Genomic DNA, 23856 nt, shown 5'->3' with positions numbered 1-23856 from the left:
GTGAACTTCAGGCTTTGACCAGCTCAAGGCCCGATTTCGGCCTCCAACTAAAACCAAACTAAAGTTTCACGACACCGTGACCACATGGTTTGGAACAAAGGAAACCCCCGTGGACACAAATCTTTGCAGGATTTGCATATGTGGCCCTTCAGTGATAAGGGACCACGCTCTGATTGGACACGACCCCAAACTGCAGGAAGGGCCGCATCGACTTCTTGGGCCCCGCTATAAAGGCCCTGACACACCAAGCCGACTGTCGGTCGTCGGGCCGTCGATGAGCGTCGGTGTGCGTCTGTCAGCCTAGTTTTCCCGGTGTGTCCCGCACTTCGCCACAGGTCGGCCGCCTGTCGGCAGCTTTTCAGCCGGTTCCACGTGTCGAATCGGCATTGGTCGTCGGTCAAACAGCTCACTCTGTGATTGGCTGTTCAGGTAGCGTGGAACTGAACAGGGAAAAGCCGAGCGAAATTTTTGAAATCGTTGGTTTCATTCATCTCCAGCTCTCGACACAGGTTCGGGTGAGCTCCTTGAGCCTGTCGCTGTTGTATCCATGATTTCACCCATGTAGTGCGGTTTCCTCTTATTTTTCGCCTCCGCCTCCTCTTTTCTTCTTCCACAAGCTGAAGGCCGAGGGCTGACAACGCCAGTGCCAATTCTTTATTCTTACGCATTGTGGTAGCGAGAGTATCGCGCTCTCTCAGGGGCGCTACAGATGGCGCCACGACCAGGTCCTGAGAAAGCTAGCTGAGGTGCTGGAGGGGCGCCGACAGGGCAACAAAGAGGCACCACCAGCAGAGAACCATACAAACTTTGTCACGGAAGGTGGGGGACGAAGATACGCCACGCCAAGAGAAACAACAAGACCCTTTCCCCCGACCAAGAGTGGGACATGAGGGTGGATCTTGACAGGCAGCTTTGGTTCCCCACTGAGATCACCACCACATCTCTCCATCCTGACATCGTTGTGTGGTCCACCAAGGCAAGATCGGTGCACCTCATCGAGCTGAAGGTACCACTGGAGGAGGGGATTGAGGCTGCCTTTGAGCGCATTAAGGCTAAGTACTCAGAGCTAGCTGCTGAGTGCTGGGAGGCAGGATGGAAGGTCACCATCTACCCAGTGGAGATCGGATGCCGAGGCTTTGTGGGGCTGTCAACCACACGCCTCTTGAGAGATGCAGGAGTGACCGGGGGGAAGCTAAAGAAGGCGATGAAAGAGCCGGCGGAGGAGGCTGAAAAAGGAAGCTTTTGGCTCTGGCTGAGGAGGAAGGACAATAGCTGGGGAAAAATCCACTAAAGCCGGGCATACACTGTGCGATTATCGGCTCGTTTGGAGCCGATTTTCCAGTCGTGCGACTATTTTTTGGATCGGGCCGGATTTCGACCCAATTGTTGGTCGTGCCTCGTGCAGTAAACGTGGGGTAACGACGAGAGATTAACACCTCACGACGAGCTCCCGATCACAAATCGTGTGCTCGCAAGAAAATCAAGCGTGTTTGAAATCCTGGTCGCTCCTCGTGAAGGAAACGCACAGTTAAAGCAGCTACGACCCGATTGGACTCATCCTTTCGCAGAGAGCATGCGCAATCTCTGATGTCACGTCAAAAAAATATTATTTGTAGTTTAAAGTGTTGCAAATTCACATTACAAATCATGTTTTAATAGCAGAAAAAAAAGACCACATTTCCCACGTTTGCCCAGCCAATTCCTTGTCCAATCACGACGTTGTCTAATCTTTTTTCATTTATCGCCACACAGAATGGCACAAATTGCTAAAGGCTGATTTATGGTTCCGCGTCGCCACGTACCCTACGCCGTAGGCTCTGCGTTGGTGTAACGCGGAACCATAAATCAGCCTTTAGTGTACGCTCTGTGCGCTGTTCGGAACACTTCTCTTATCTGTTGTGCTCATTTTGCTGGGACACCGGGTTCCTCCGCCGAGACACAACTTTTGCGGTATTCGTTCATTGTTGTGTCTAAAAATGATGCGCAGTGCCCACCCAATCAGATCAGATATTTTGTGATTTTTTTTTATATATATAAAAAAATGTAATTATAAAAAAAGGATCCCCATAACCTTTGATCGGGTGGGCAGAATGCACGTTTGGGTGTGGGAACAGCCTACCCCTGCCCCAAAACCGGCCTCGAGTTCCAGTAACAGAAGTCCGACGTGAGGATTATGATCGTATAGTGTGAGCAGACGGAGCATCTGAGCATCGGGTCGTACAGTGTGAGACCATAAATCGTGGGCTGTGAACTTTTGAACTCCGCTGGAACCAAGTGTGGTTGTTCAGAGAGGGACCCTTTAGACGTAACACCAGTCATCCCTGTGTTGTTTGTCACCGAGTCAATAAAGTTTTGATTAACGAGTGACGGATAATCAGTTACACTACAGTCACTTTTTCTCCCACAGCTTTTCTTTCTTTTTGTGTATAATATGTGTTATTGTATATGTATGTGTGTATGTACGTGTGTATATGTGTGTGTATATATGTATGTGTGTGTGTGAGTGTGTGTGTGTGTATAGATGTGTTTGTGTGTGTGTGTGTATGTGTATCTGCATGTGTGTATATGTGTGTGCATGTATGTGTGTGTGTGTGTGTGTGTGTGTGTGTGTGTGTGTGTGTGTGTGTGTGTGTGTGTGTGTGTGTGTGTGTGTGTGTGTGTGTGTGTGTGTGTGTGTGTGTGCCTCTTGCAGTAGTCCCAGACTTTAAATACCTTGGGAGCATCCTATCCGAAAACTGCAGCATGGACAATGATGTTCAAAACCGAATAAGATCTGCCTCAGCCTCCTTTGGTAGACTCCGTAAGAGGGTGTATATGAACAAAGACCTCAACATTCACACCAAAGTAGCAGTCTACCAAGCCATTTGTGTCTCCACACTCCTGTACGGCTGTGAAGCCTGGACCCTGTATCGCCGACATGTACAACAGCTGGAGAACTTCCACATCAAGTGTCTCCAACGCATCCTTGGGCTCACATGGCGTGATCGCGTACCACACACAGAAGTGCTGACCAGAACTAGTACCAAGAGCATGGAGGCCACATTTCTCCAATACCAATTACGATGGGCTGGCCACACCATCAGAATGCCAGATGACAGACTCCCACGCCGATTGCTGTACGGTCAACTGCATCATGGCCAACGATCTGCAGGAGGGCAAAAGCGGAGATACAAGGACCAGCTCAAGACAACACTCAAGAAGTGTGGAATACAGCACACACAGCTGGAAAGGTCTGCCTTGGATCGTCCTCTCTGGAGGCAACTCTGCCTTTCTGGGCTTCAACGTTTTGAAGAGGAGAGGAGTGCAGCGAGAGAAAGGAAACGCCAGAAGAGGAAGATAGTCCCTGCAGCCAAGACCAGCACAACAAACACTAACCTCACATGCCCCCACTGCAATAGAACATGTGGCTCTTGCATTGGACTTTTCAGTCACCTCAGAACCCACCAACAGAAGAAGTAGAAGTCATCATCGGACACGATGGACTACCATAAGCAAGTAAGAAGTAAGTGTGTGTGTGAGTGTCTATATGTGTGTTTATGTGTGTATATGTGTGTGTGTGTGTGTATATATATATATATATATATATATATATATATATATATATATATATATATATATATATATATATGTGTGTGTGTGTGTGTGTGTGTATATGTGTGTATATATGTGTATATGTGTGTGTGTGTGTGTGTGTGTGTGTGTGTGTGTGTGTGTGTGTGTGTGTGTGTGTGTGTATGTGTGTGTATATATGTGTATATGTGTGTGTGTGTGTGTGTGTGTGTGTGTGTGTGTGTGTGTGTGTGTGTATGTGTGTGTATATATGTGTATATGTGTGTGTGTGTGTGTGTGTGTGTGTGTGTGTGTGTGTGTGTATGTGTGTGTATATATGTGTATATGTGTGTGTGTGTGTGTGTGTGTGTGTGTCCTCACGTTGACACCGTCCCCCGTCCGTCGGTCTCCAGCCCCAGCAGCACTCCAGGCTGTTGCCGTAGCGACACAGACCCCCGGACCCGGTCCAGCTGCAACACACAGTAAGGATTATGGGATGTTTGTGTTTCCTGGGTGAGGGGGGGGCTGCGTTCCTGCTTCCTGTCTGGACATGTCAGCCAGAGACAACCGGCGCCTCGCTCCCCCCTGGAAACATGTTTCTGTAAATCCTGCAAACATTTCAAGTCCCATCTGTCCTGGACTGATGTTCAGGACTGGACCTGGTACAGGTCCAGATCTGGACCTGGTGCAGCAGAGTCTATTTAAAGCGACACTACGTAACTTTTCTACCTGAATATCATATTTCCAGAGTCATTGTGATGGTACATCAACTTCCAACAGGTTTAATGATCACCTTCACTGGCACTATGTAACTTTGAGGAGCATGGTAGGAACCCTGCCACACGAAAAAACTACAAATCTTTACGGCTTTGACAGCTTTACGGCATACGTCACTTCCCCCTCCTTCCCGATTCGCAGTCAAGACGTAAATGGGCGGGGCGTGGAGCGCAGAGCTCAGCAGAAGCTGGTAACCCGTTGCTGTGTTGTGGCTGCAGCAGCTCCACATAACAGACGTCAAACATTTACCAAAGCAGCTGCCAAACACTCCTAAACAAGGTAGTAAGACGTGGGTTGTGCAGAACTGCGGCAGTAAATCCCTTCTAAAGACTGGCGCTCCGAAGAGGAGCTTCATTCTTTAGTAGGGATTTCATATGGATCCAGACCGTTAATAATCATTATTTTCTCCATATACCGCTCCCTGGCTCCCTTGTTTAAGGTATCCCGGTAAATTCCAGTTCCTTTCCAGCAGTTTAACATCTTTTTTTTTGCGTTCCGTCTGTTCACTTGGTGAAACAGAAAATCGTCCCGTCTTCTCTCAAAACAAATGCACGTGACGGGACAGGAGTTTTCCGGCAGTACGCGCTGGTGCTCATGGGAAACGTAGTGTTCTTTCTGGTAAAGCACTACCGCTTTTGTCCAAAGGAGCCGCCAAACTCAGAAAAGCGGAAAGTTAGGTTGTGCTGCTAGACCATTAGTTGGTCAGACTGGTTCCCGATGCATGTTGGATGGATGATAGATGGATGAATGGATGGATGGATGGATGGATGGATGGATGGATGGATGGATGGATGGATGGATGGATGGATGGATGGATGGATGGATGGATGGATGGATGGATGGATGGATAGATGGATGATGGATGATGGATGGATGATGGATGGATGGATGGATGATGGATGGATGAATGGATGGATGGATGGATGATAGATGGATGAATGGATGGATGGATGGATGGATGGATGGATGGATGGATGGATGGATGGATGGATGGATGGATGGATAGATGGATGATGGATGATGGATGGATGATGGATGGATGGATGGATGATGGATGGATGAATGGATGGATGGATGGATGGATAGATGGATGATGGATGGATGATGGATGATGGATGGATGGATGGATGGATGATGGATGATGGATGATGGATGGATGGATGAAAAAATGGATGGATGAATACATGGATGGATGGATGATGGATGGATGATGGATGGATGGATGGATGAATACATGGATGGATGGATGATGGATGGATGGATGATGGATGGATGATGGATGGATGGATGGATGGATGGTGAATGAATGAATGATGGATGAAAAAAATGGATGGATGGATGATGGATGGATGGATGGATGGATGGATGATGGATGGATGATGGATGGATGATGAATGATGGATGGTTATATAGATGGATGGATGGATGGATGAATGATGGATGGATGGATGGATGGATGAATGATGGATGGTTATATAGATGGATGGATGGATGGATGGATGATGATGGATGGATGGATGATGGATGGATGGATGGATGGATGATGATGGATGGATGGTTATATAGATGGATGGATGGATGAATGATGAATGATGGATGATGATGGATGGATGGTTATATAGATGGATGAATGAATGAATGATGGATGGATGATGGAAGTTTAATTTAATGGTTCATGTTTAATTCAGATTTAATGTTTAATTTATTTAATGTATAATTTATTTCATTTTCAACTGTGAGAATAAACTTTATTTGTATATAAAACTAGTTTTGTGTTTCTCTGGTTCTGTAACATTTGCAGCATTTGCTTGTCTGTAAGTTTTTAAATCCCTCCCTTTCGAATATGTACTTTGTTATGTCTCATGTTAAGACGATTGTCTTATTTCTTTTTTTTTATATGATTCATATTCGAAATAAACACTACTACTAAATCTAAAAGTTAATGATATTTTACCTGAAAAAGGTTTTACGCATGCGCGCTCAGCAGAGAAGGTTCCCACCTGTCGGGGTCCGTCTTGGTCCGGGTCTGGGTCCGGGTCTGGGTCCGGTTCAGGATCCGGGTCTGGATCCGGGTCTGGGTCCGGGTCTGGGTCGGGGTCCAGGACCAGGACCAGGACAGGAGAACCAGGACCAGCATGTTCGACCCGCTCCGGCGGGGGAACCGCGGAACCACAACTCCGGTCCAGGTTCTAGTCCCGACAGAAACGGACTTTTACCGCGGGTCCAGGTCCAGGTTCAGGTCCAGGTCCAGGTCCAGGTCCAGGTCCAGGTTCTAGTCCAGGTCCAGGTCCAGGTTCAGGTCCAGGTCCAGGTCCAGGTCCAGGTTCAGGTCCAGGTTCAGGTCCAGGTTCCGGGACTTTAACCGCGGGTCCAGGTCCAGGTTCGGGGGTCGGAACCGGGTCGGAGGATCCTGGATCCTTAAATCCCGTGCAAGTCGGAGCAGCGACGCGTAAAGTTCCGCTCAGTTGGAGGAAAAGAGAGAGAGAGAGAGAGAGAGAGAGAGAGAGAGAGAGAGAGAGAGAGAGAGAGAGAGAGAGAGAAAGAAGAAGAAAAGGGCTGATGACGCGCGTCCTCGCCGCGGCGGCTGGTCGTCAGGGAGACGCGGCTGTTCGGGTGAGACGCGGATTTAAACTGAAATCAACAGAATTAAACTGTTAAAAACTGGATTAAACCGATTTCAACTGAATTAAATTGAAATAAACAGAATTAAACTGATTTAAACCGATTTAAACGGAATTAAACTGAAATAAACAGAATTAAACAGATTTAAACAGAAGTAAACAGAATTACACTGATTTAAACTGAATTAAACCGATTTAAACTGAATTAAACCGAAGTAAACATAATTAAGCTGATTTAAACTGCATTAAACCGATTTAAACAGAAGTAAACCGATTTAAACAGAATGAAACTGAAGTAAACAGAATTAAGCTGATTTAAACTGAATTAAACCGATTTAAACAGAAGTAAACCGATTTAAACAGAATGAAACTGAAATAAACAGAATTAAGCTGTGATTTAAACTGATTTAAACTGAAATAAACAAAGTTAAACTGATTTAAACTGGTTTAAACCGATTTAAACTGAATAAAAATGAAAGAAACAGAATTAAGCTGATTTAAACTGAATTAAACCGATTTAAACTGAATTAAACCGAAGTAAACATAATTAAGCTGATTTAAACTGCATTAAACCGATTTAAACAGAAGTAAACCGATTTAAACAGAATGAAACTGAAGTAAACAGAATTAAGCTGATTTAAACTGAATTAAACCGATTTAAACAGAAGTAAACCGATTTAAACAGAATGAAACTGAAATAAACAGAATTAAGCTGTGATTTAAACTGATTTAAACTGAAATAAACAAAGTTAAACTGATTTAAACTGGTTTAAACCGATTTAAACTGAATAAAAATGAAAGAAACAGAATTAAGCTGATTTAAACTGAATTAAACCGATTTAAACTGAAGTATACCGATTTAAACTGAAATAAACAGAATTAAGCTGATTTAAACTGAATTAAACTGGATTAAACCGATTTAAACTGAAATAAACAGAATTAAACTGATATAAACTGGATTAAACTGAAATATACATAATTAAACCGATTTAAACTGAATTAAACTGAAATAAACAGAATTTAACTGATTTAAACTGAATTAAACTGAAATCACCAGAATTAAACTAGTTGGTAATAACTGGTTCCAGTTATTATTAATTAAACTGATTTAAATTGACATAAATGGATTTAAACTGATTTAAAATGGATTTAAACTGAGATCAACAGGTAAACCAAAGCGAGTGGGAACACACTGAAGCTGCGAGGAAAGAAAACTCACAGAGAACTTTGGTTCAAGAAGAAGGAACCTCGTTTCTGACAAAACAACAAACAAAACAATTCAGGACTAATATTATTTTATAAATTCAAACCAAATTAAAGCTGAGTGTTTTTCATGTTTAGCTGCAGGTTTGGAGACGGAACTAAAACTTCCACGAGGTCAGAGACGAGTGAGAGGAACAGAACCCTGAAGGTTCCTGGTTCCAGGAAAGTTCCTGGTTCCAGGAAGGTTCCTGGTTCCAGGAAAGTTCCTGGTTCCAGGAAGGTTCCTGGTTCCAGGAAGGTTCCTGGTTCCAGAAATAAGGTTCCTGGTTCCAGCAGGAAGGTTCCTGGTTCAAGGAAAGTTCCTGGTTCCAGGAAAGTTCCTGGTTCCAGGAAAGTTCCTGGTTCCAGGAAAGTTCTGGTTCCTGGTTCCAGAACAGACAGAACAACAACCAAACAGAATTAAACCGATTTAAACATAATTAAACTGAAATAAACAGAATTAAACTGAAATAAACAGAATTAAACTGAAATAAGCATAATTAAACTGAAATAAACTGAATTAAACTGAAATAAACTGAATTAAACTGAAATAAACAGAATTAAACTGAAATAAACAGAATTAAACTGAAATAAGCATAATTAAACCGATTTAAACAGAATTAAACTGAAATAAGCATAATTAAACCGATTTAAACATAATTAAACTGAAATAAGCATAATTAAACTGAAATAAACTGAATTAAACTGAAATAAACTGAATTAAACTGAAATAAACTGAATTAAACTGAAATAAACTGAATTAAACTGAAATAAACAGAATTAAACAGATTTAAACCGATTTAAACTGAATTAAACTGGAATAAACAGAATTAAACTGAAATAAGCATAATTAAACTGAAATAAGCTGAATTAAACTGAAATAAACAGAATTAAACAGATTTAAACCGATTTAAACTGAAATAAACAGAATCAAACTGATTTAAACCTATTCAAACTGAAGTAAACAGAATTAAACTGATTTAAACCGATTTAAAATGAAATAAACAGAATTAAACTGATATAAACTGGATTCAACTGATTAAACCGATTTAAACTGAATTAAACTGAAATATACAGAATTAAACTGATTTAAACCGATTTAAACTGAAGTAAACAGAATTAAACTGAATTAAACCGATTTAAACTGAATTAAACTGGAATAAACAGAATTAAACTGAAATAAGCTGAATTAAACTGAAATAAACAGAATTAAACTGATTTAAACCGATTTAAAATAGAGACGGAACTAAAACTTCCACGAGGTCAGAGACGAGTGAGAGGAACAGAACCCTGAAAGTTCCTGGTTCCAGGAAAGTTCCTGGAACCAGGAAAGTTCCTGGTTCCAGCAGGAAAGTTCCTGGTTCCAGCAGGAAAGTTCCTGGTTCCAGCAGGAAAGTTCCTGGTTCCAGCAGGAAAGTTCCTGGTTCCAGGAAAGTTCCTGGTTCCAGGAACTTTCCTGGTTCCAGCAAGAAAGTTCCTGGTTCCAGGAAAGTTCCTGGTTCCAGCAGGAAAGTTCCTGGTTCCAGGAAAGTTCCTGGTTCCAGGAAGGTTCCTGGTTCCAAGAAAGTTCCTGGCTCCAGGAAAGTTCCTGGTTCAAGGACAGTTCCTGGTTCAAGGACAGTTCCTGGTTCCAGGAAAGTTCCTGGTTCCAGGAAAGTTCCTGGTTCCAGCAGGAAAGTTCCTGGTTCCAGGAAGGTTCCTGGTTCCAGGAAAGTTCCTGGAACCAGGAAAGTTCCTGGTTCCAGGAAAGTTCCTGGTTCCAGCAGGAAAGTTCCTGGTTCCAGGAAAGTTCCTGGAACCAGGAAAGTTCCTGGTTCCAGCAGGAAAGTTCCTGGTTCCAGCAGGAAAGTTCCTGGTTCCAGCAGGAAAGTTCCTGGTTCCAGGAAAGTTCCTGGTTCCAGCAGGAAGGTTCCTGGTTCCAGGAAAGTTCCTGGTTCCAACAGGAAGGTTCCTGGTTCCAGGAAGGTTCCTGGTTCCAGGAACCTTCCTGGTTCCAACAGGAAAGTTCCTGGTTCCAGGAAAGTTCCTGGTTCCAGGAAGGTTCCTGGTTCCAGGAAGGTTCCTGGTTCCAGGAACCTTCCTGGTTCCAGGAAAGTTCCTGGTTCCAGGAAGGTTCCTGGTTCCAGGAAAGTTCCTGGTTCCAGGAAGGTTCCTGGTTCCAGGAAGGTTCCTGGTTCCAGGAAAGTTCCTGGTTCCAGGAAGAAGGTTCCTGGTTCCAGCAGGAAGGTTCCTGGTTCCAACAGGAAGGTTCCTGGTTCCAACAGGAAGGTTCCTGGTTCCAGGAAGGTTCCTGGTTCCAACAGGAAGGTTCCTGGTTCCAGGAAGGTTCCTGGTTCCAGGAAAGTTCCTGGTTCCAGGAAGGTTCCTGGTTCCAGGAAAGTTCCTGGTTCCAGCAGGAAGGTTCCTGGTTCCAGGAAGGTTCCTGGTTCCAGGAAGGTTCCTGGTTCCAGGAAGGTTCCTGGTTCAAGGACAGTTCCTGGTTCCAGGAAAGTTCCTGGTTCCAGGAAAGTTCCTGGTTCCAGCAGGAAGGTTCCTGGTTCCAGGAAGGTTCCTGGTTCCAGGAAAGTTCCTGGTTCCAGGAAAGTTCCTGGTTCCAGGAAAGTTCCTGGTTCCAGCAGGAAGGTTCCTGGTTCCAGGAAGGTTCCTGGTTCCAGGAAAGTTCCTGGTTCCAGGAAAGTTCCTGGTTCCAGGAAAGTTCCTGGTTCCAGCAGGAAGGTTCCTGGTTCCAGGAAGGAACCAGGAAGTTCCTGGTTTAGCTGTTTTATTCGTTGTTAAACTGGTGTTTAGTTTCATTTATTTGTTTTTTGTAGTTAAACTCTGGTGTTTAGTTGTTTTATTTGTTGTTAAACTGGTGTTTAGCTGTTTTATTTATTATTTGTTGTCGTTAAACTCTGGTGTTTAGTTGTTTTATTTGTCGTTAAACTCTGGTGTGTAGCTGTTTTATTTGTTGTTAAACTGTTGTATCCTCCGCATGTCGTCGTTGTTTTTTTCCTCCTCTGCTGCAGACGCTTCAGTTTCACCTGACGGGTCCTGAAGGAGACCAGAACCGGGTCAGGACCCGGTAACCGGGGTAACCGGGGTAACCGAGCAGGCAGGGTTGCCATGGCAACCACTCAGCTGCTCTGCAGGGGCTGATGTTCGGAGACGGACACTAAAATATCTGAAATCTGTCTGAAACACGGGTCAGCAAAAGAATTAAAATAAAATACAGGTCCAGAACCAGAACATAGGGGTTCGTAAAGGAACCAAATGTTATGCTGGAAAAACATTTCTTTTTTTTTTTATTTCTTTTTATTAACATACAACAACAAAAGACGACATTGAGTTACAATGATATGTATATAAGTGTGTGTATTTGTGTGTGTGTGTGTGCGTGTTTGTAAATAATGAAAGTAAATAAATAAATTAAGAATATTAATTTTAAAAATAAATAGATAATTATCATATAGAGTGATATAATATAGCAGATATGATATAACGTAATATATGTAATAGCATATAATAATATCCCAATGTAACATAATAATTTTTATATTATACAATATAACAAAATGATATCACCATACTATATATATATATATATATATATATATATATATATATATATATATATATATATATATATATATATATATATATATAGTATAACATCCCATGAGATTTCATAACATAATATAATAATACACTATAAAACAATACATGATAATGCCAAGAAAAATTATTAGAATTAGAATTGGTAATATATATATATATATATATATATATATATATATATATATATATATATATATATATATATATATATATATATATATATATATATATATATATATATATATATATATATATATATATATATATATATATATATATATATATATATATATATATTGCAATGAAACAAATTTCTTACATAATAACAATAATAAAAAAAAAATAAAAAAAAAATAAATAATAATAATAATAATAATAATAATAATAATAATAATAATAAATATTTATATGGGCATGTGTGTACAAATATATAGAAACATTCAACTATGTGTATGTATGTATGAATGTATAAGTATGTGTGTGAGTATAATTGCAGTATGTAATAATAATAATAATAATAATAATAATAATAATAATAATAATAATTATTATTATTATTATTATTATTATTATTATTATTATTATGATTATTATTATTATTATTATTATTTATATAATAATTATTATATAATAATAATAATAATAATAATAATAATAATAATAATAATAATAATAATAATAATAATAATAATAATTATTATTATTATTATTATTATTATTATTATTATTATTATTATTATTATTATTATTATTATTTAGCAATGTGAGTACAGTGTGTCAATCATTATAAACACAGGTTAAATGATCAGTAAATGGGGGTAGGACTAAATAAGTTTACACTTCTTCCTACTCCTTTTTTGGCACATGTAAATCAAGATAGCAAGTTTTAAAGGATGAAATAATACATTTTATTTACAAGGCACTTTATATTTAGTATCTCAAAGTGCTACATTAAAGAGGAAAATCTCATCTGAGAAAAGCTGGACTCGATGAATAACAACATGATGGTTGCCATGGAGACGTTTCAAGCCGGTGGGGAGTGAGTTCCTGAGAGTCTCTGATGTATTCAGTAATTAATGAATACATTAATGAATGAATACATGAATTAGCCCTCCCAGCTGCTGCTTCAGCTCCTCAGATGTGTAAATGAGTGATTAACTGAAACCGAGAGAAAGAGAGTCCTGATCTGTAATTAATCCTCAGCCTGCAGGTCCTCTACAGACCACTAGGGTCCAGATCCAGACCTGCAGGTCCTCTACAGACCACTAGGGTCCAGATCCAGACCTGCAGGTCCTCTACAGACCACTAGGGTCCAGATCCAGACCTGCAGGTCCTCTACAGACCACTAGGGTCCAGATCCAGACCTGCAGGTCCTCTACAGACCACTAGGGTCCAGATCCAGACCTGCAGGTCCTCTACAGACCACTAGGGTCCAGATCCAGACCTGCAGGTCCTCTACAGACCACTTTTTTTCCCTCTTTTTTCCTCTTTTTTTCCTTTATTTTCTTCCTTTTTTCCTCTTTTTTCACTTTTTTTTCCTTTTTTTCTTCTTTCCCTCTTTTTTCCTTCTTTTTTCCTCTTTTTTCCCTTTTTTTCTTCCTTTTTTCCTCTTTTTTTCCTTCTTTTCTTCTTTCCCTCTTTTTTCCTTATTTTTTCCTCTTTTTTTCCTTTTTTTCTTCTTTTTTTCCTCTTTTTTTCCTTCATTTCTTCTTATTTCCCTCTTTTTTCCTTTTTTCCTTCTTTTTCCCTCTTTTTCCGCTTTTTTTTCCTTTTTTCCTTTTTTTACCCTTTTTTCCCTCTTTTTTCCTTTTTTCTTCTTCTTTCCCTCTTTTTTTCCTTTATTTCTTCTTCTTTCCCTCTTTTTTCCTTTTTTTCCTTCTTTTTCCCTCTTTTTTCCCTTTTTTTCCTCTTTTTTCCTTCTTTTTTCCTCTTTTTTTCTTCTTCTTTCCCTCTTTTTTTTCCTTTTTTCCTCTTTTTTCATTTTTTTCTTCTTTTTTTCCTCTGTTTTCCTTCTTTTCTTCTTCTTTCCCTCTTTTTTCCTCCTTTTTTCCTTTTTTTCTTCTTCTTTTCTTTTTTCCTTTTTTTCCTTCTTTTTCCCGCTTTTTTTTCTCTTTTTTCCTTCTTTTTTCCTCTTTTTTTCCTTTTTCTTCTTCTTTTTTCCTCTTTTTTTCCTTCTTTTCTTCTTCTTTCCCTCTTTTTTCCTTTTTTTTCCTTCTTTTTTTCCTCTTTTTTTTCCTTCTTTTCTTCTTCTTTCCCTCTTTTTTCCTCTTTTTTCCTTCTTTTTTCTCTCTTTTTTCCTCTTTTTTTCTAATTTTTTTCCTCTTTTTTTCTTCTTCTTTCCCTCTTTTTTTTCCTTTTTTCCTCTTTTTTCATTTTTTTCTTCTTTTTTTCCTCTGTTTTCCTTCTTTTCTTCTTCTTTCCCTCTTTTTTCCTCCTTTTTTCCTTTTTTTCTTCTTCTTTTCTTTTTTCCTTTTTTTCCTTCTTTTTCCCGCTTTTTTTTCTCTTTTTTCCTTCTTTTTTCCTCTTTTTTTCCTTTTTCTTCTTCTTTTTTCCTCTTTTTTTCCTTCTTTTCTTCTTCTTTCCCTCTTTTTTCCTTTTTTTTCCTTCTTTTTTTCCTCTTTTTTTTCCTTCTTTTCTTCTTCTTTCCCTCTTTTTTCCTCTTTTTTCCTTCTTTTTTCTCTCTTTTTTCCTCTTTTTTTCTAATTTTTTTCCTCTTTTTTTCCTTCTTTTCTTCTTCTTTCCCTCTTTTTTCCCTTTTTTTCCTCTTTTTTCCTTCTTTTTTCCTGTTTTTTCCTTCTTTTTTCCTCTTTTTTTCCTCTTTTTTCCTTCTTTTCTTCTTCTTTCCCTCTTTTTTTCCTTTTTTTCCTATTTTTTTCTCTTTTTTCCTCTTTTTTCCTCTTTTTTTCTTCTTTTTTTCCTTCTTTTCTTCTTCTTTCCCTCTTTTTTTCCCTATTTTTTCCTTCTTTTTCCCTCTTTTTTCATTTTTTTCTTCTTTTTTTCCTCTTTTTTTCCTTCTTTTCTTCTTCTTTCCCTCTTTTTTCCTTCTTTTTCCCTCTTTTTTCCTCTTTTTTCCCTTCTTTTCTTCTTCTTTCCCTCTTTTTTTCCTTTTTTTCCCTCTTTTTTCCTTCTTATTCCCTCTTTTTTCCTCTTTTTTTCCTCTTTTTTTCCTTCTTTTCTTCTTCTTTCCCTCTTTTTTCCTTCTTTTTTCCTCTTTTTTCCTTCTTTTTTCCTCTTTTTTTTCCTTCTTTTTTTTCCTTTTTTTCCTTCTTTTCTTCTTCTTTCCCTCTTTTTTTCCTCTTTTTTTCCTTCTTTTTTCCTCTTTTTTCCTCTTTTTTCCTTTTTTTCCTTCTTTTCTTCTTCTTTCGCTCTTTTTTCCTTTTTTCCTCTTTTTTCCCTTTTTTCATTTTTTTCTTCTTTTTTTCCTCTTTTTTTCCTTCTTTTCTTCTTCTTTCCCTCTTTTTTCCCTTTTTTTCCTCTTTTTTTCTTATTTTTTTCCTCTTTTTTCCTTCTTTTCTTCTTCTTTCCCTCTTTTTTCCTTCTTTTTCCCTCTTTTTTCCTCTTTTTTCCTTTTTTTCCTTCTTTTCTTCTTCTTTCCCTCTTTTTTTCCTTTTTTTCCCTCTTTTTTCCTTCTTTTTCCCTCTTTTTTCCTCTTTTTTTCCTCTTTTTTTCCTTCTTTTCTTCTTCTTTCCCTCTTTTTTCCTTTTTTCCTTCTTTTTCCCTCTTTTTCCGCTTTTTTTTCCTTTTTTCCTTTTTTTACCCTTTTTTCCCTCTTTTTTCCTTTTTTCTTCTTCTTTCCCTCTTTTTTTCCTTTATTTCTTCTTCTTTCCCTCTTTTTTCCTTTTTTTCCTTCTTTTTCCCTCTTTTTTCCCTTTTTTTCCTCTTTTTTCCTTCTTTTTTCCTCTTTTTTTCTTCTTCTTTCCCTCTTTTTTTCCTTTTTTCCTCTTTTTTCATTTTTTTCTTCTTTTTTTCCTCTGTTTTCCTTCTTTTCTTCTTCTTTCCCTCTTTTTTCCTCCTTTTTTCCTTTTTTTCTTCTTCTTTTCTTTTTTCCTTTTTTTCCTTCTTTTTCCCGCTTTTTTTTCTCTTTTTTCCTTCTTTTTTCCTCTTTTTTTCCTTTTTCTTCTTCTTTTTTCCTCTTTTTTTCCTTCTTTTCTTCTTCTTTCCCTCTTTTTTCCTTTTTTTTCCTTCTTTTTTTCCTCTTTTTTTTCCTTCTTTTCTTCTTCTTTCCCTCTTTTTTCCTCTTTTTTCCTTCTTTTTTCTCTCTTTTTTCCTCTTTTTTTCTAATTTTTTTCCTCTTTTTTTCCTTCTTTTCTTCTTCTTTCCCTCTTTTTTCCCTTTTTTTCCTCTTTTTTCCTTCTTTTTTCCTGTTTTTTCCTTCTTTTTTCCTCTTTTTTTCCTCTTTTTTCCTTCTTTTCTTCTTCTTTCCCTCTTTTTTTCCTTTTTTTCCTATTTTTTCTCTTTTTTCCTCTTTTTTCCTCTTTTTTTCTTCTTTTTTTCCTTCTTTTCTTCTTCTTTCCCTCTTTTTTTCCCTATTTTTTCCTTCTTTTTCCCTCTTTTTTCATTTTTTTCTTCTTTTTTTCCTCTTTTTTTCCTTCTTTTCTTCTTCTTTCCCTCTTTTTTCCTTCTTTTTCCCTCTTTTTTCCTCTTTTTTCCCTTCTTTTCTTCTTCTTTCCCTCTTTTTTTCCTTTTTTTCCCTCTTTTTTCCTTCTTATTCCCTCTTTTTTCCTCTTTTTTTCCTCTTTTTTTCCTTCTTTTCTTCTTCTTTCCCTCTTTTTTCCTTCTTTTTTCCTCTTTTTTCCTTCTTTTTTCCTCTTTTTTTTCCTTCTTTTTTTTCCTTTTTTTCCTTCTTTTCTTCTTCTTTCCCTCTTTTTTTCCTCTTTTTTTCCTTCTTTTTTCCTCTTTTTTCCTCTTTTTTCCTTTTTTTCCTTCTTTTCTTCTTCTTTCGCTCTTTTTTCCTTTTTTCCTCTTTTTTCCCTTTTTTCATTTTTTTCTTCTTTTTTTCCTCTTTTTTTCCTTCTTTTCTTCTTCTTTCCCTCTTTTTTCCCTTTTTTTCCTCTTTTTTTCTTATTTTTTTCCTCTTTTTTCCTTCTTTTCTTCTTCTTTCCCTCTTTTTTTCCTTTTTTTCCTATTTTTTCTCTTTTTTCCTCTTTTTTCCTCTTTTTTTCTTCTTTTTTTCCTTCTTTTCTTCTTCTTTCCCTCTTTTTTCCTTCTTTTTCCCTCTTTTTTCCTCTTTTTTCCTTTTTTTCCTTCTTTTCTTCTTCTTTCCCTCTTTTTTTCCTTTTTTTCCCTCTTTTTTCCTTCTTTTTCCCTCTTTTTTCCTCTTTTTTTCCTCTTTTTTTCCTTCTTTTCTTCTTCTTTCCCTCTTTTTTCCTTCTTTTTTCCTCTTTTTTCATTTTTTTCTTCTTTTTTTCCTCTTTTTTTCCTTCTTTTCTTCTTCTTTCCCTCTTTTTTTCCTCTTTTTTTCCTTCTTTTTTCCTCTTTTTTCATTTTTTCCTTCTTTTTTTCCTTTTTTTCCCTCTTTTTTCCTCTTTTTTTCCTCTTTTTTTCCTCTTTTTTTCTCGACATTTCTACAGACCACTAGGGTCCAGATCCAGACCTGCAGGTCCTCTACAGACCACTAGGGTCTTTTTTCCCTCCTTTTTCCTCTTTTTTTCCTTTTTTTTCTTCTTTTTTTCCTCTTTTTTCCTTTTTTTCCTTCTTTTTCCCTCTCTTTTCCTCTTTTTTCCTCTTTTTTCTTCTTCTTTCCCTCTTTTTTCCTCTTTTTTTCCTTCTTTTTTCCTTTTTTTCCTTCTTTTTCCCTCTCTTTTCCCCTTTTTTCCTCTTTTTTCACAATTTTTTCCTATTTTTTTCCTTTTTTTCCTTCTTTTTTCCCCTTTTTTTCCCTTTTTTCCTCTTTTTTTCCTCTTTTTTCTCGACATTTCTACAGACCACTAGGGTCCAGATCCAGACCTGCAGGTCCTCTACAGACCACTAGGGTCCTTTTGTCCCTCTTTTTGCCTCTTTTTTTCCTTTTTTCCCCTCTTTTTTCCTTCTTTTTCCCTCTTTTTTCTTCTTTTTTTCCTTTTTTCCTCTTTTTTTCCTCTTTTTTTTTACCACTAGGGTCCAGATCCAGACCTGCAGGTTGGTAAAAATCGGTAAAACTGTGTTTAACTGTGAAACTTGTTCTAGAATAAATAAAGATGTAGCTTAATGATTAGTGAAGGCTGAAGCTCGACGCTCTGAACTGGTTATTGTTGTATTGATCAATAACAACAACCTCTTGATTAAGTTAAACTGTTTACTTCAAAAATAAACAACGGTCCAAACATAATCCAGGATAAGACAATGTGCAGTGAAGGAAACTATTATTTTCCTATTGTACAAATCTACAAATAGTCAACATTTTAATGTGTAAATACTGTAAATAACAATTTCATCAGAATAAACACAAATTACCAATTAAGAACTTAATAAAACTTAAAATAATTATCCAAATATTAACGGAAATTACATTTATGCTCCTACAGATGATTTAAAAATCTTGAATCTTCTCATCTTCAGGTATTTTTTTCTAACAAATGAACAAACACTGAAACACCAAATAACGGTTCTGGATCAGGCCCGGTCCATGAACGGTTCTGGATCCATGAACGGTTCTGGACCAGACCGGTTCTGGATCAGACCGGTTCTGGATCAGACCGGTTCTGGACCAGACCGGTCCTGGATCAGGCCCGGTCCATGAGCAGGTCCTCATCCAGAAACCCCGGCATGGACGAGAACAGCTCCGTCTCCTTGGTGAAGTTCCTGCTGGTCCTGGTACCGGTCCTGGTACCGGGTTTTGGGTCCAGGCCGGTCCTCTTGCCCTCCAGCCAGTAGGTGACCATGTCTCCCTTCCCCTGGTTTAGAGGAAAAGTTGCGTTCCGTACATAAATTATGCTCTTATTTATTGATGTCATAATATACAGGTGAAGGACGGAAAATTTAAATATATTGCAAAACTTCATTCATAGTAAATTCAACTAAAGGTGAAACAAATATTATTTCCCACTACATGCAAAGTGAGATATTTCAAGCCTTTATTTGTTATAATTTTGGTGATTATGGCTCACAGTTTATGAAAACTTCAAATAAAAAATCTCTATATTATGAAATCAATAAACAATTCAAGCACCAAAATTATAACAAAAAGTTTAACATATCTTGCTTTGCATGTAATACGACTATGTAATATAGTAGTTTCACCTTTTAAGATGAATTATTGAAATAAATTAACTTTTACACCATATTCTAGTTGAATTATTGAAATAAATTAACTTTTACACCATATTCTAGTTGAATTATTGAAATAAATTAACTTTTACACCATATTCTAGTTGAATTATTGAAATAAATTAACTTTTACACCATATTCTAGTTGAATTATTGAAATAAATTAACTTTTACACCATATTCTAGTTGAATTATTGAAATAAATTAACTTTTACACCATATTCTAGTTGAATTATTGAAATAAATTAACTTTTACACCATATTCTAGTTGAATTATTTAAATAAATTAACTTTTACACCATATTCTAGTTGAATTATTGAAATAAATTAACTTTTACACCATATTCTAGTTGAATTATTGAAATAAGTTAACTTTTACACCATATTCTAGTTGAATTATTGAAATAAATTAACTTTTACACCATATTCTAGTTGAATTATTGAAATAAGTTAACTTTTACACCATATTCTAGTTGAATTATTGAAATAAATTAACTTTTGCACCAGCCTGTAGGCTATATTATACATCTGGGCTGATGTGGACATACGTAGCATAGGAGGCTAGTTCAGTTACTAGTATGGTTGTCTGTCTCTACAGTCATGCAAAGTCAATGCTATTAAAGCACTTTAAACTTTAAATACAAGCATTTTGTTTTTTCATATGAAATAAATACATTACTATGCATTTTATAAGTTTTGGGGATGTCCCTTTTTTTGGCTCCTACGCTGCTGAAATCGGGGCGTTGCTTATTTCTATTTCTGAAAGGTGGCAACCCTAGGTGGGGGGCAGGGCTCACCTTGACCTCCAGGACTCCCCTGCACTCCAGGACGTAGCCGCCAAGCTCCTCCAGCAGGTAGAAGGTGCTGGAGCTGCACTGGATCTTCAGGGCTGCAGAGAAACCAGTCATTGCTTATGCAGACGATGTTTCTGTCTATCTGAGAACCAAGATGGCGGTTGCCACGGAAACACGACGGTTTTGATGACCAGTAGCAAGTCTGGTAGTTTTTTCTCGACATTTCCACTTTTTTCTAGAAATTTCGGCTTTTTTCTCAACATTTCAAAATTTTTCTCAACATTTCGACTTTTTTCTCGAAATTTAGATTTTTTTCTAGACATTTCAACTTTATTCACGAAATTTTTACTTTTTTCTCAACATTTCAACTTTTTTCTTGATATTCAACTTTTTTTTTATTCGACTTTTTTCTTGACATTTCAACTTTTTTCTTGATATTCAACTTTTTTTTTATTCGACTTTTTTCTTGACATTTCAACTTTTTTCTTGAGGTTGTACTTCAACATTAGTCTCGACATTTTGACTTTTTTCTAGACATTTCAACTTTATTCACGAAATTTTTACTTTTTTCTCAACATTTCGACATTTTCTCAACATTCGACTTTTTTCTTTATTCGACTTTTTTCTCGACATTTCAACTTTTTTCTCGAAATTTTTTTATTTTTTTTTGGGCTCTAGTGGCCCTTTATTGAAGATGCAGACTGGAAAGGGGTAGAGAGAGAGAACGGGGGAGACACGCAGCAAAGGTGCGCGGGCTGGATACGAACCCGCGACCGCTGCAGGAGGAGGACTGTAGCCTCAGTATATGAGCTTAACCCACTGCACCACCGAGCGGCCCTTTTCTCGAAATTTTGACTTTTTTCTAGACATTTCAACTTTATTCACAAAATTTTTACTTTTTTCTAATTATTTTTCAAATTTTCCTCAACATTTCTCCCGTTCCCCTGCCGTAAACAAAAACAACAACACCACCATGTCTGCAGAGAAACCAGTCATTGCTTACGCAGACGATGTTTCTGTCTATCTGAGAACCAAGATGGCGGTTGCCACGGAAACACAACGGTTTTGATGAACAGTAGCAAGTCTGGTAGTTTTTCCTCAACATTTCAACTTTATTCACGAAATTTTTACTTTTTACTCAACATTTCGACTTTTTTCTTGATATTCAACTTTTTTTTTTATTCAACTTTTTTCTAGACATTTCAACTTTATTCACGAAATTTTTACTTTTTTCTCAACATTTCGACATTTTCTCAACATTTCGACTTTTTTCTTGACATTCGACTTTTTTTTTAATTCGACTTTTTTCTCGACATTTAAACTTTTTTCTTGAAGTTGTACTTCAACATTAGTCTCGACATTTTGACTTTTTTCTCGACATTTCAACTTTATTCACAAAATCTTGACTTTTTTCTCGACATTTCGACTTTTTTCTCAACATTTCGACTTTAAGGGCAAACACACAGTATTGTTTTGTATTTTGTGTCTTTCAAATAAAAGACATTTTTTTCCAGTCATATGTTCCTTGTTCAAGGTTGTTAAAGAAATACTGCTATAATATCGTATGGTTATGGTGAGATTAGTGTATCGTTACAGCCCGATTAGCAAGTCCAGACCAGGTACTGGTTAAGAAGATCTATTAAGGCTAATCCTAAAGCATCACTTTGGAACCAGTTGAGTTTATTAACTACTAAAAACAAGGCTGAGGTTGAGGACGGCCCGGTTGTTTGGCCCGGTTCTTTGGCCCGGTTCTTTGGCCCGGTTGTTTGGCCCGGTGCTTTGGCCCGGTTGTTTGGCCCGGTTGTTTGGCCCGGTTGTTTGGCCCGGTTGTTTGGCCCGGTACTTTGGCCCGGTACTTTGGCCCGGTTCTTTGGCCCGGTACTTTGGCCCGGTACTTTGGCCCGGTTGTTTGGCCCGGTTGTTTGGCCCGGTTGTTTGGCCCGGTTGTTTGGCCCGGTTGTTTGGCCCGGTTGTTTGGCCCGGTTGTTTGGCCCGGTTCTTTGGCCCGGTTCTTTGGCCCGGTTCTTTGGCCCGGTTCTCACCCAGACTGGTGGACTCCATCCTGGACGCCGTGTTGACCGTGTCACCGAACAGGCAGTAGCGCGGCATCTTGGTACCGACCACTCCGGCCACCACCGGACCTGAGGAGACCAGAACCAGAAAAATATAACATATTTAAACCTGTGATATTAACAATTAAAAGTGAAGTTTGTTGCTTTACATGAATACATCTAGTTTTGAACTTAATCTGCATTTGTTCAAAAAACAAGACATTGTGCATTTTTTCCTTAACCAGCAGTATTTCTGTAATCCTAGTAATCTCTTCATTTACTCACAAACAACAAGAAATTATCTTGTTATATTTACTTTTCCTTTAACAATTTCAATCTATTGGGCAGATTGACCAACGTTTAGATGAAACATGATTTATTTGTTTGAGTAGAAACCACAGTAAAAAATATCTTGCTTGATCTACTTTAAAAAAATTAAGGCAACTTTTTCGCATTAGATTTTTATGTAGATCAAGAAAGACTAGTCTTTGTATAAACTACTTAATTTGTAATATGTACAAAATTAATTTGCAAGTAAAGTTAACTTAATTTTTTTCTTTCTATTTTTCTCCTTTTTTTCTTTTTCTTTCTCTTTTTTCCTTTTTTTCTATTTTGTATTTCTTTTCCTTTTTTTCTTTTTTCTTTTCCTTTGTTTTCTTTTTTTCCTTTTCTTCTTTTTTTCTTTTTTTCCTTCTTTTTTTTCTTTGTTTTTCTTTCTAGTCTTCTACATAATATATATATATATATATATATATATATATATATATATATATATATATATATATATATATATATATATATATATATATATATATATATATTATATTATATTATAATATATTGTATCAGTATTATATTAATATCAGTGTATATTTGTATATATATTTGAATCAGTGCCGGAACCTACCGGAGCAGGAACCGGTCCAGAATCAGAACCAGAACCAGAACCCTCAGAACCGGCACCAGAACCCGAACCAGAACCAGCACCAGAACCAGAACCAGCACCAGACCCGTACGTACCGGAGTGGATCCCGGCCCGGATCTGCAGGCCGGTCCCGGGCCGGTGGGGGATCCTGAAGGTCCTGCAGACGTCCAGCAGGTCCAGGGCCAGACTGGCCGCCTCGGAGGCGTGGAGGATCCCGTTCTCCCGGGGGACGCCGGACACCACCATGTCTACACAACAACGACAACACCGTGTCTAAACAACAACAACAACAATAACAACAACACCATGTCTAAACAACGACAACAACGACACCACCATGTCTAAACAACAACGACACCACCATGTCTACACAACAACAACAACAATAACAACACCATGTCTAAACAACAACAACAACGACACCACCATGTCTACACAACAACAACAACAACAACACCATGTCTAAACAACAACAACAACAACACCATGTCTGCAGAGAAACCAGTCATTGCTTATGCAGACGATGTTTCTGTCTATCTGAGAACCAAGATGGCGGTTGCCACGGAAACACGGCGGTTTTGATGACCAGTAGCAAGTCTGGTAGTTTTTTATCCAACTTTCGACTTTTTTCTCGACATTTTAACTTTGTTCACGAAATTTTGACTTTTTTCTCGACATTTTAACTTTGTTCACGAAATTTTGACTTTTTTCTCGACATTTCAACTTTTTTCTCGAAATTTCGACTTTTTTCTTGACATTCGACTTTTTTCTCGAAATTTCGACTTTTTTCTCGACATTTTGACTTTTCTCACGAAATTTTGACTTTTTTCTAGACATTTCAACATTTTTCTCGAAATTTCGACTTTTTTCTTGACATTTCAACTTTATTCACGAAATTTTGACTTTTTTCTTGACATTTTGACTTTTTTCTCAACATTTCAACATTTCGACTTTTTTCTTGACATTTCGACTTTTTTCTCAAAATTTTGACTTTTTTCTCGACATTTCAACTTTATTCACGAAATGTTGACTTTTTTCTCAACATTTCAACTTTTTTC

The 23856-nt window shown here is 37.7% G+C and overlaps 1 protein-coding gene and 1 pseudogene across 1 annotated transcript in view; both read right to left on the bottom strand.

Annotated features, from left to right (window-relative positions):
* The window catches only part of LOC133420387 (nephronectin-like), a 19542-nt pseudogene extending 12763 nt beyond the window's left edge, over window positions 1–6779 (bottom strand).
* Window positions 6780–18484: 11705 nt separating this feature from the next.
* Window positions 18485–23856, bottom strand: part of LOC133420942 (atrial natriuretic peptide receptor 2) — a 39899-nt gene continuing 34527 nt past the window's right edge. The window contains exons 21-24 of the mRNA XM_061710821.1: window positions 22894–23046; window positions 21865–21963; window positions 19826–19917; window positions 18485–18655 (exon numbers count right to left, since the gene is read on the bottom strand). Of these exons, the coding sequence (XP_061566805.1) occupies window positions 18485–18655; window positions 19826–19917; window positions 21865–21963; window positions 22894–23046 (515 nt within the window). The remainder of the gene's footprint in view (window positions 18656–19825; window positions 19918–21864; window positions 21964–22893; window positions 23047–23856) is intronic.

This window comes from Cololabis saira, chromosome 20, assembly GCF_033807715.1.
Source record: "Cololabis saira isolate AMF1-May2022 chromosome 20, fColSai1.1, whole genome shotgun sequence".
Taxonomy (NCBI): domain Eukaryota; kingdom Metazoa; phylum Chordata; class Actinopteri; order Beloniformes; family Belonidae; genus Cololabis; species Cololabis saira.
This window is presented reverse-complemented; position numbering and strand designations above follow the sequence as displayed.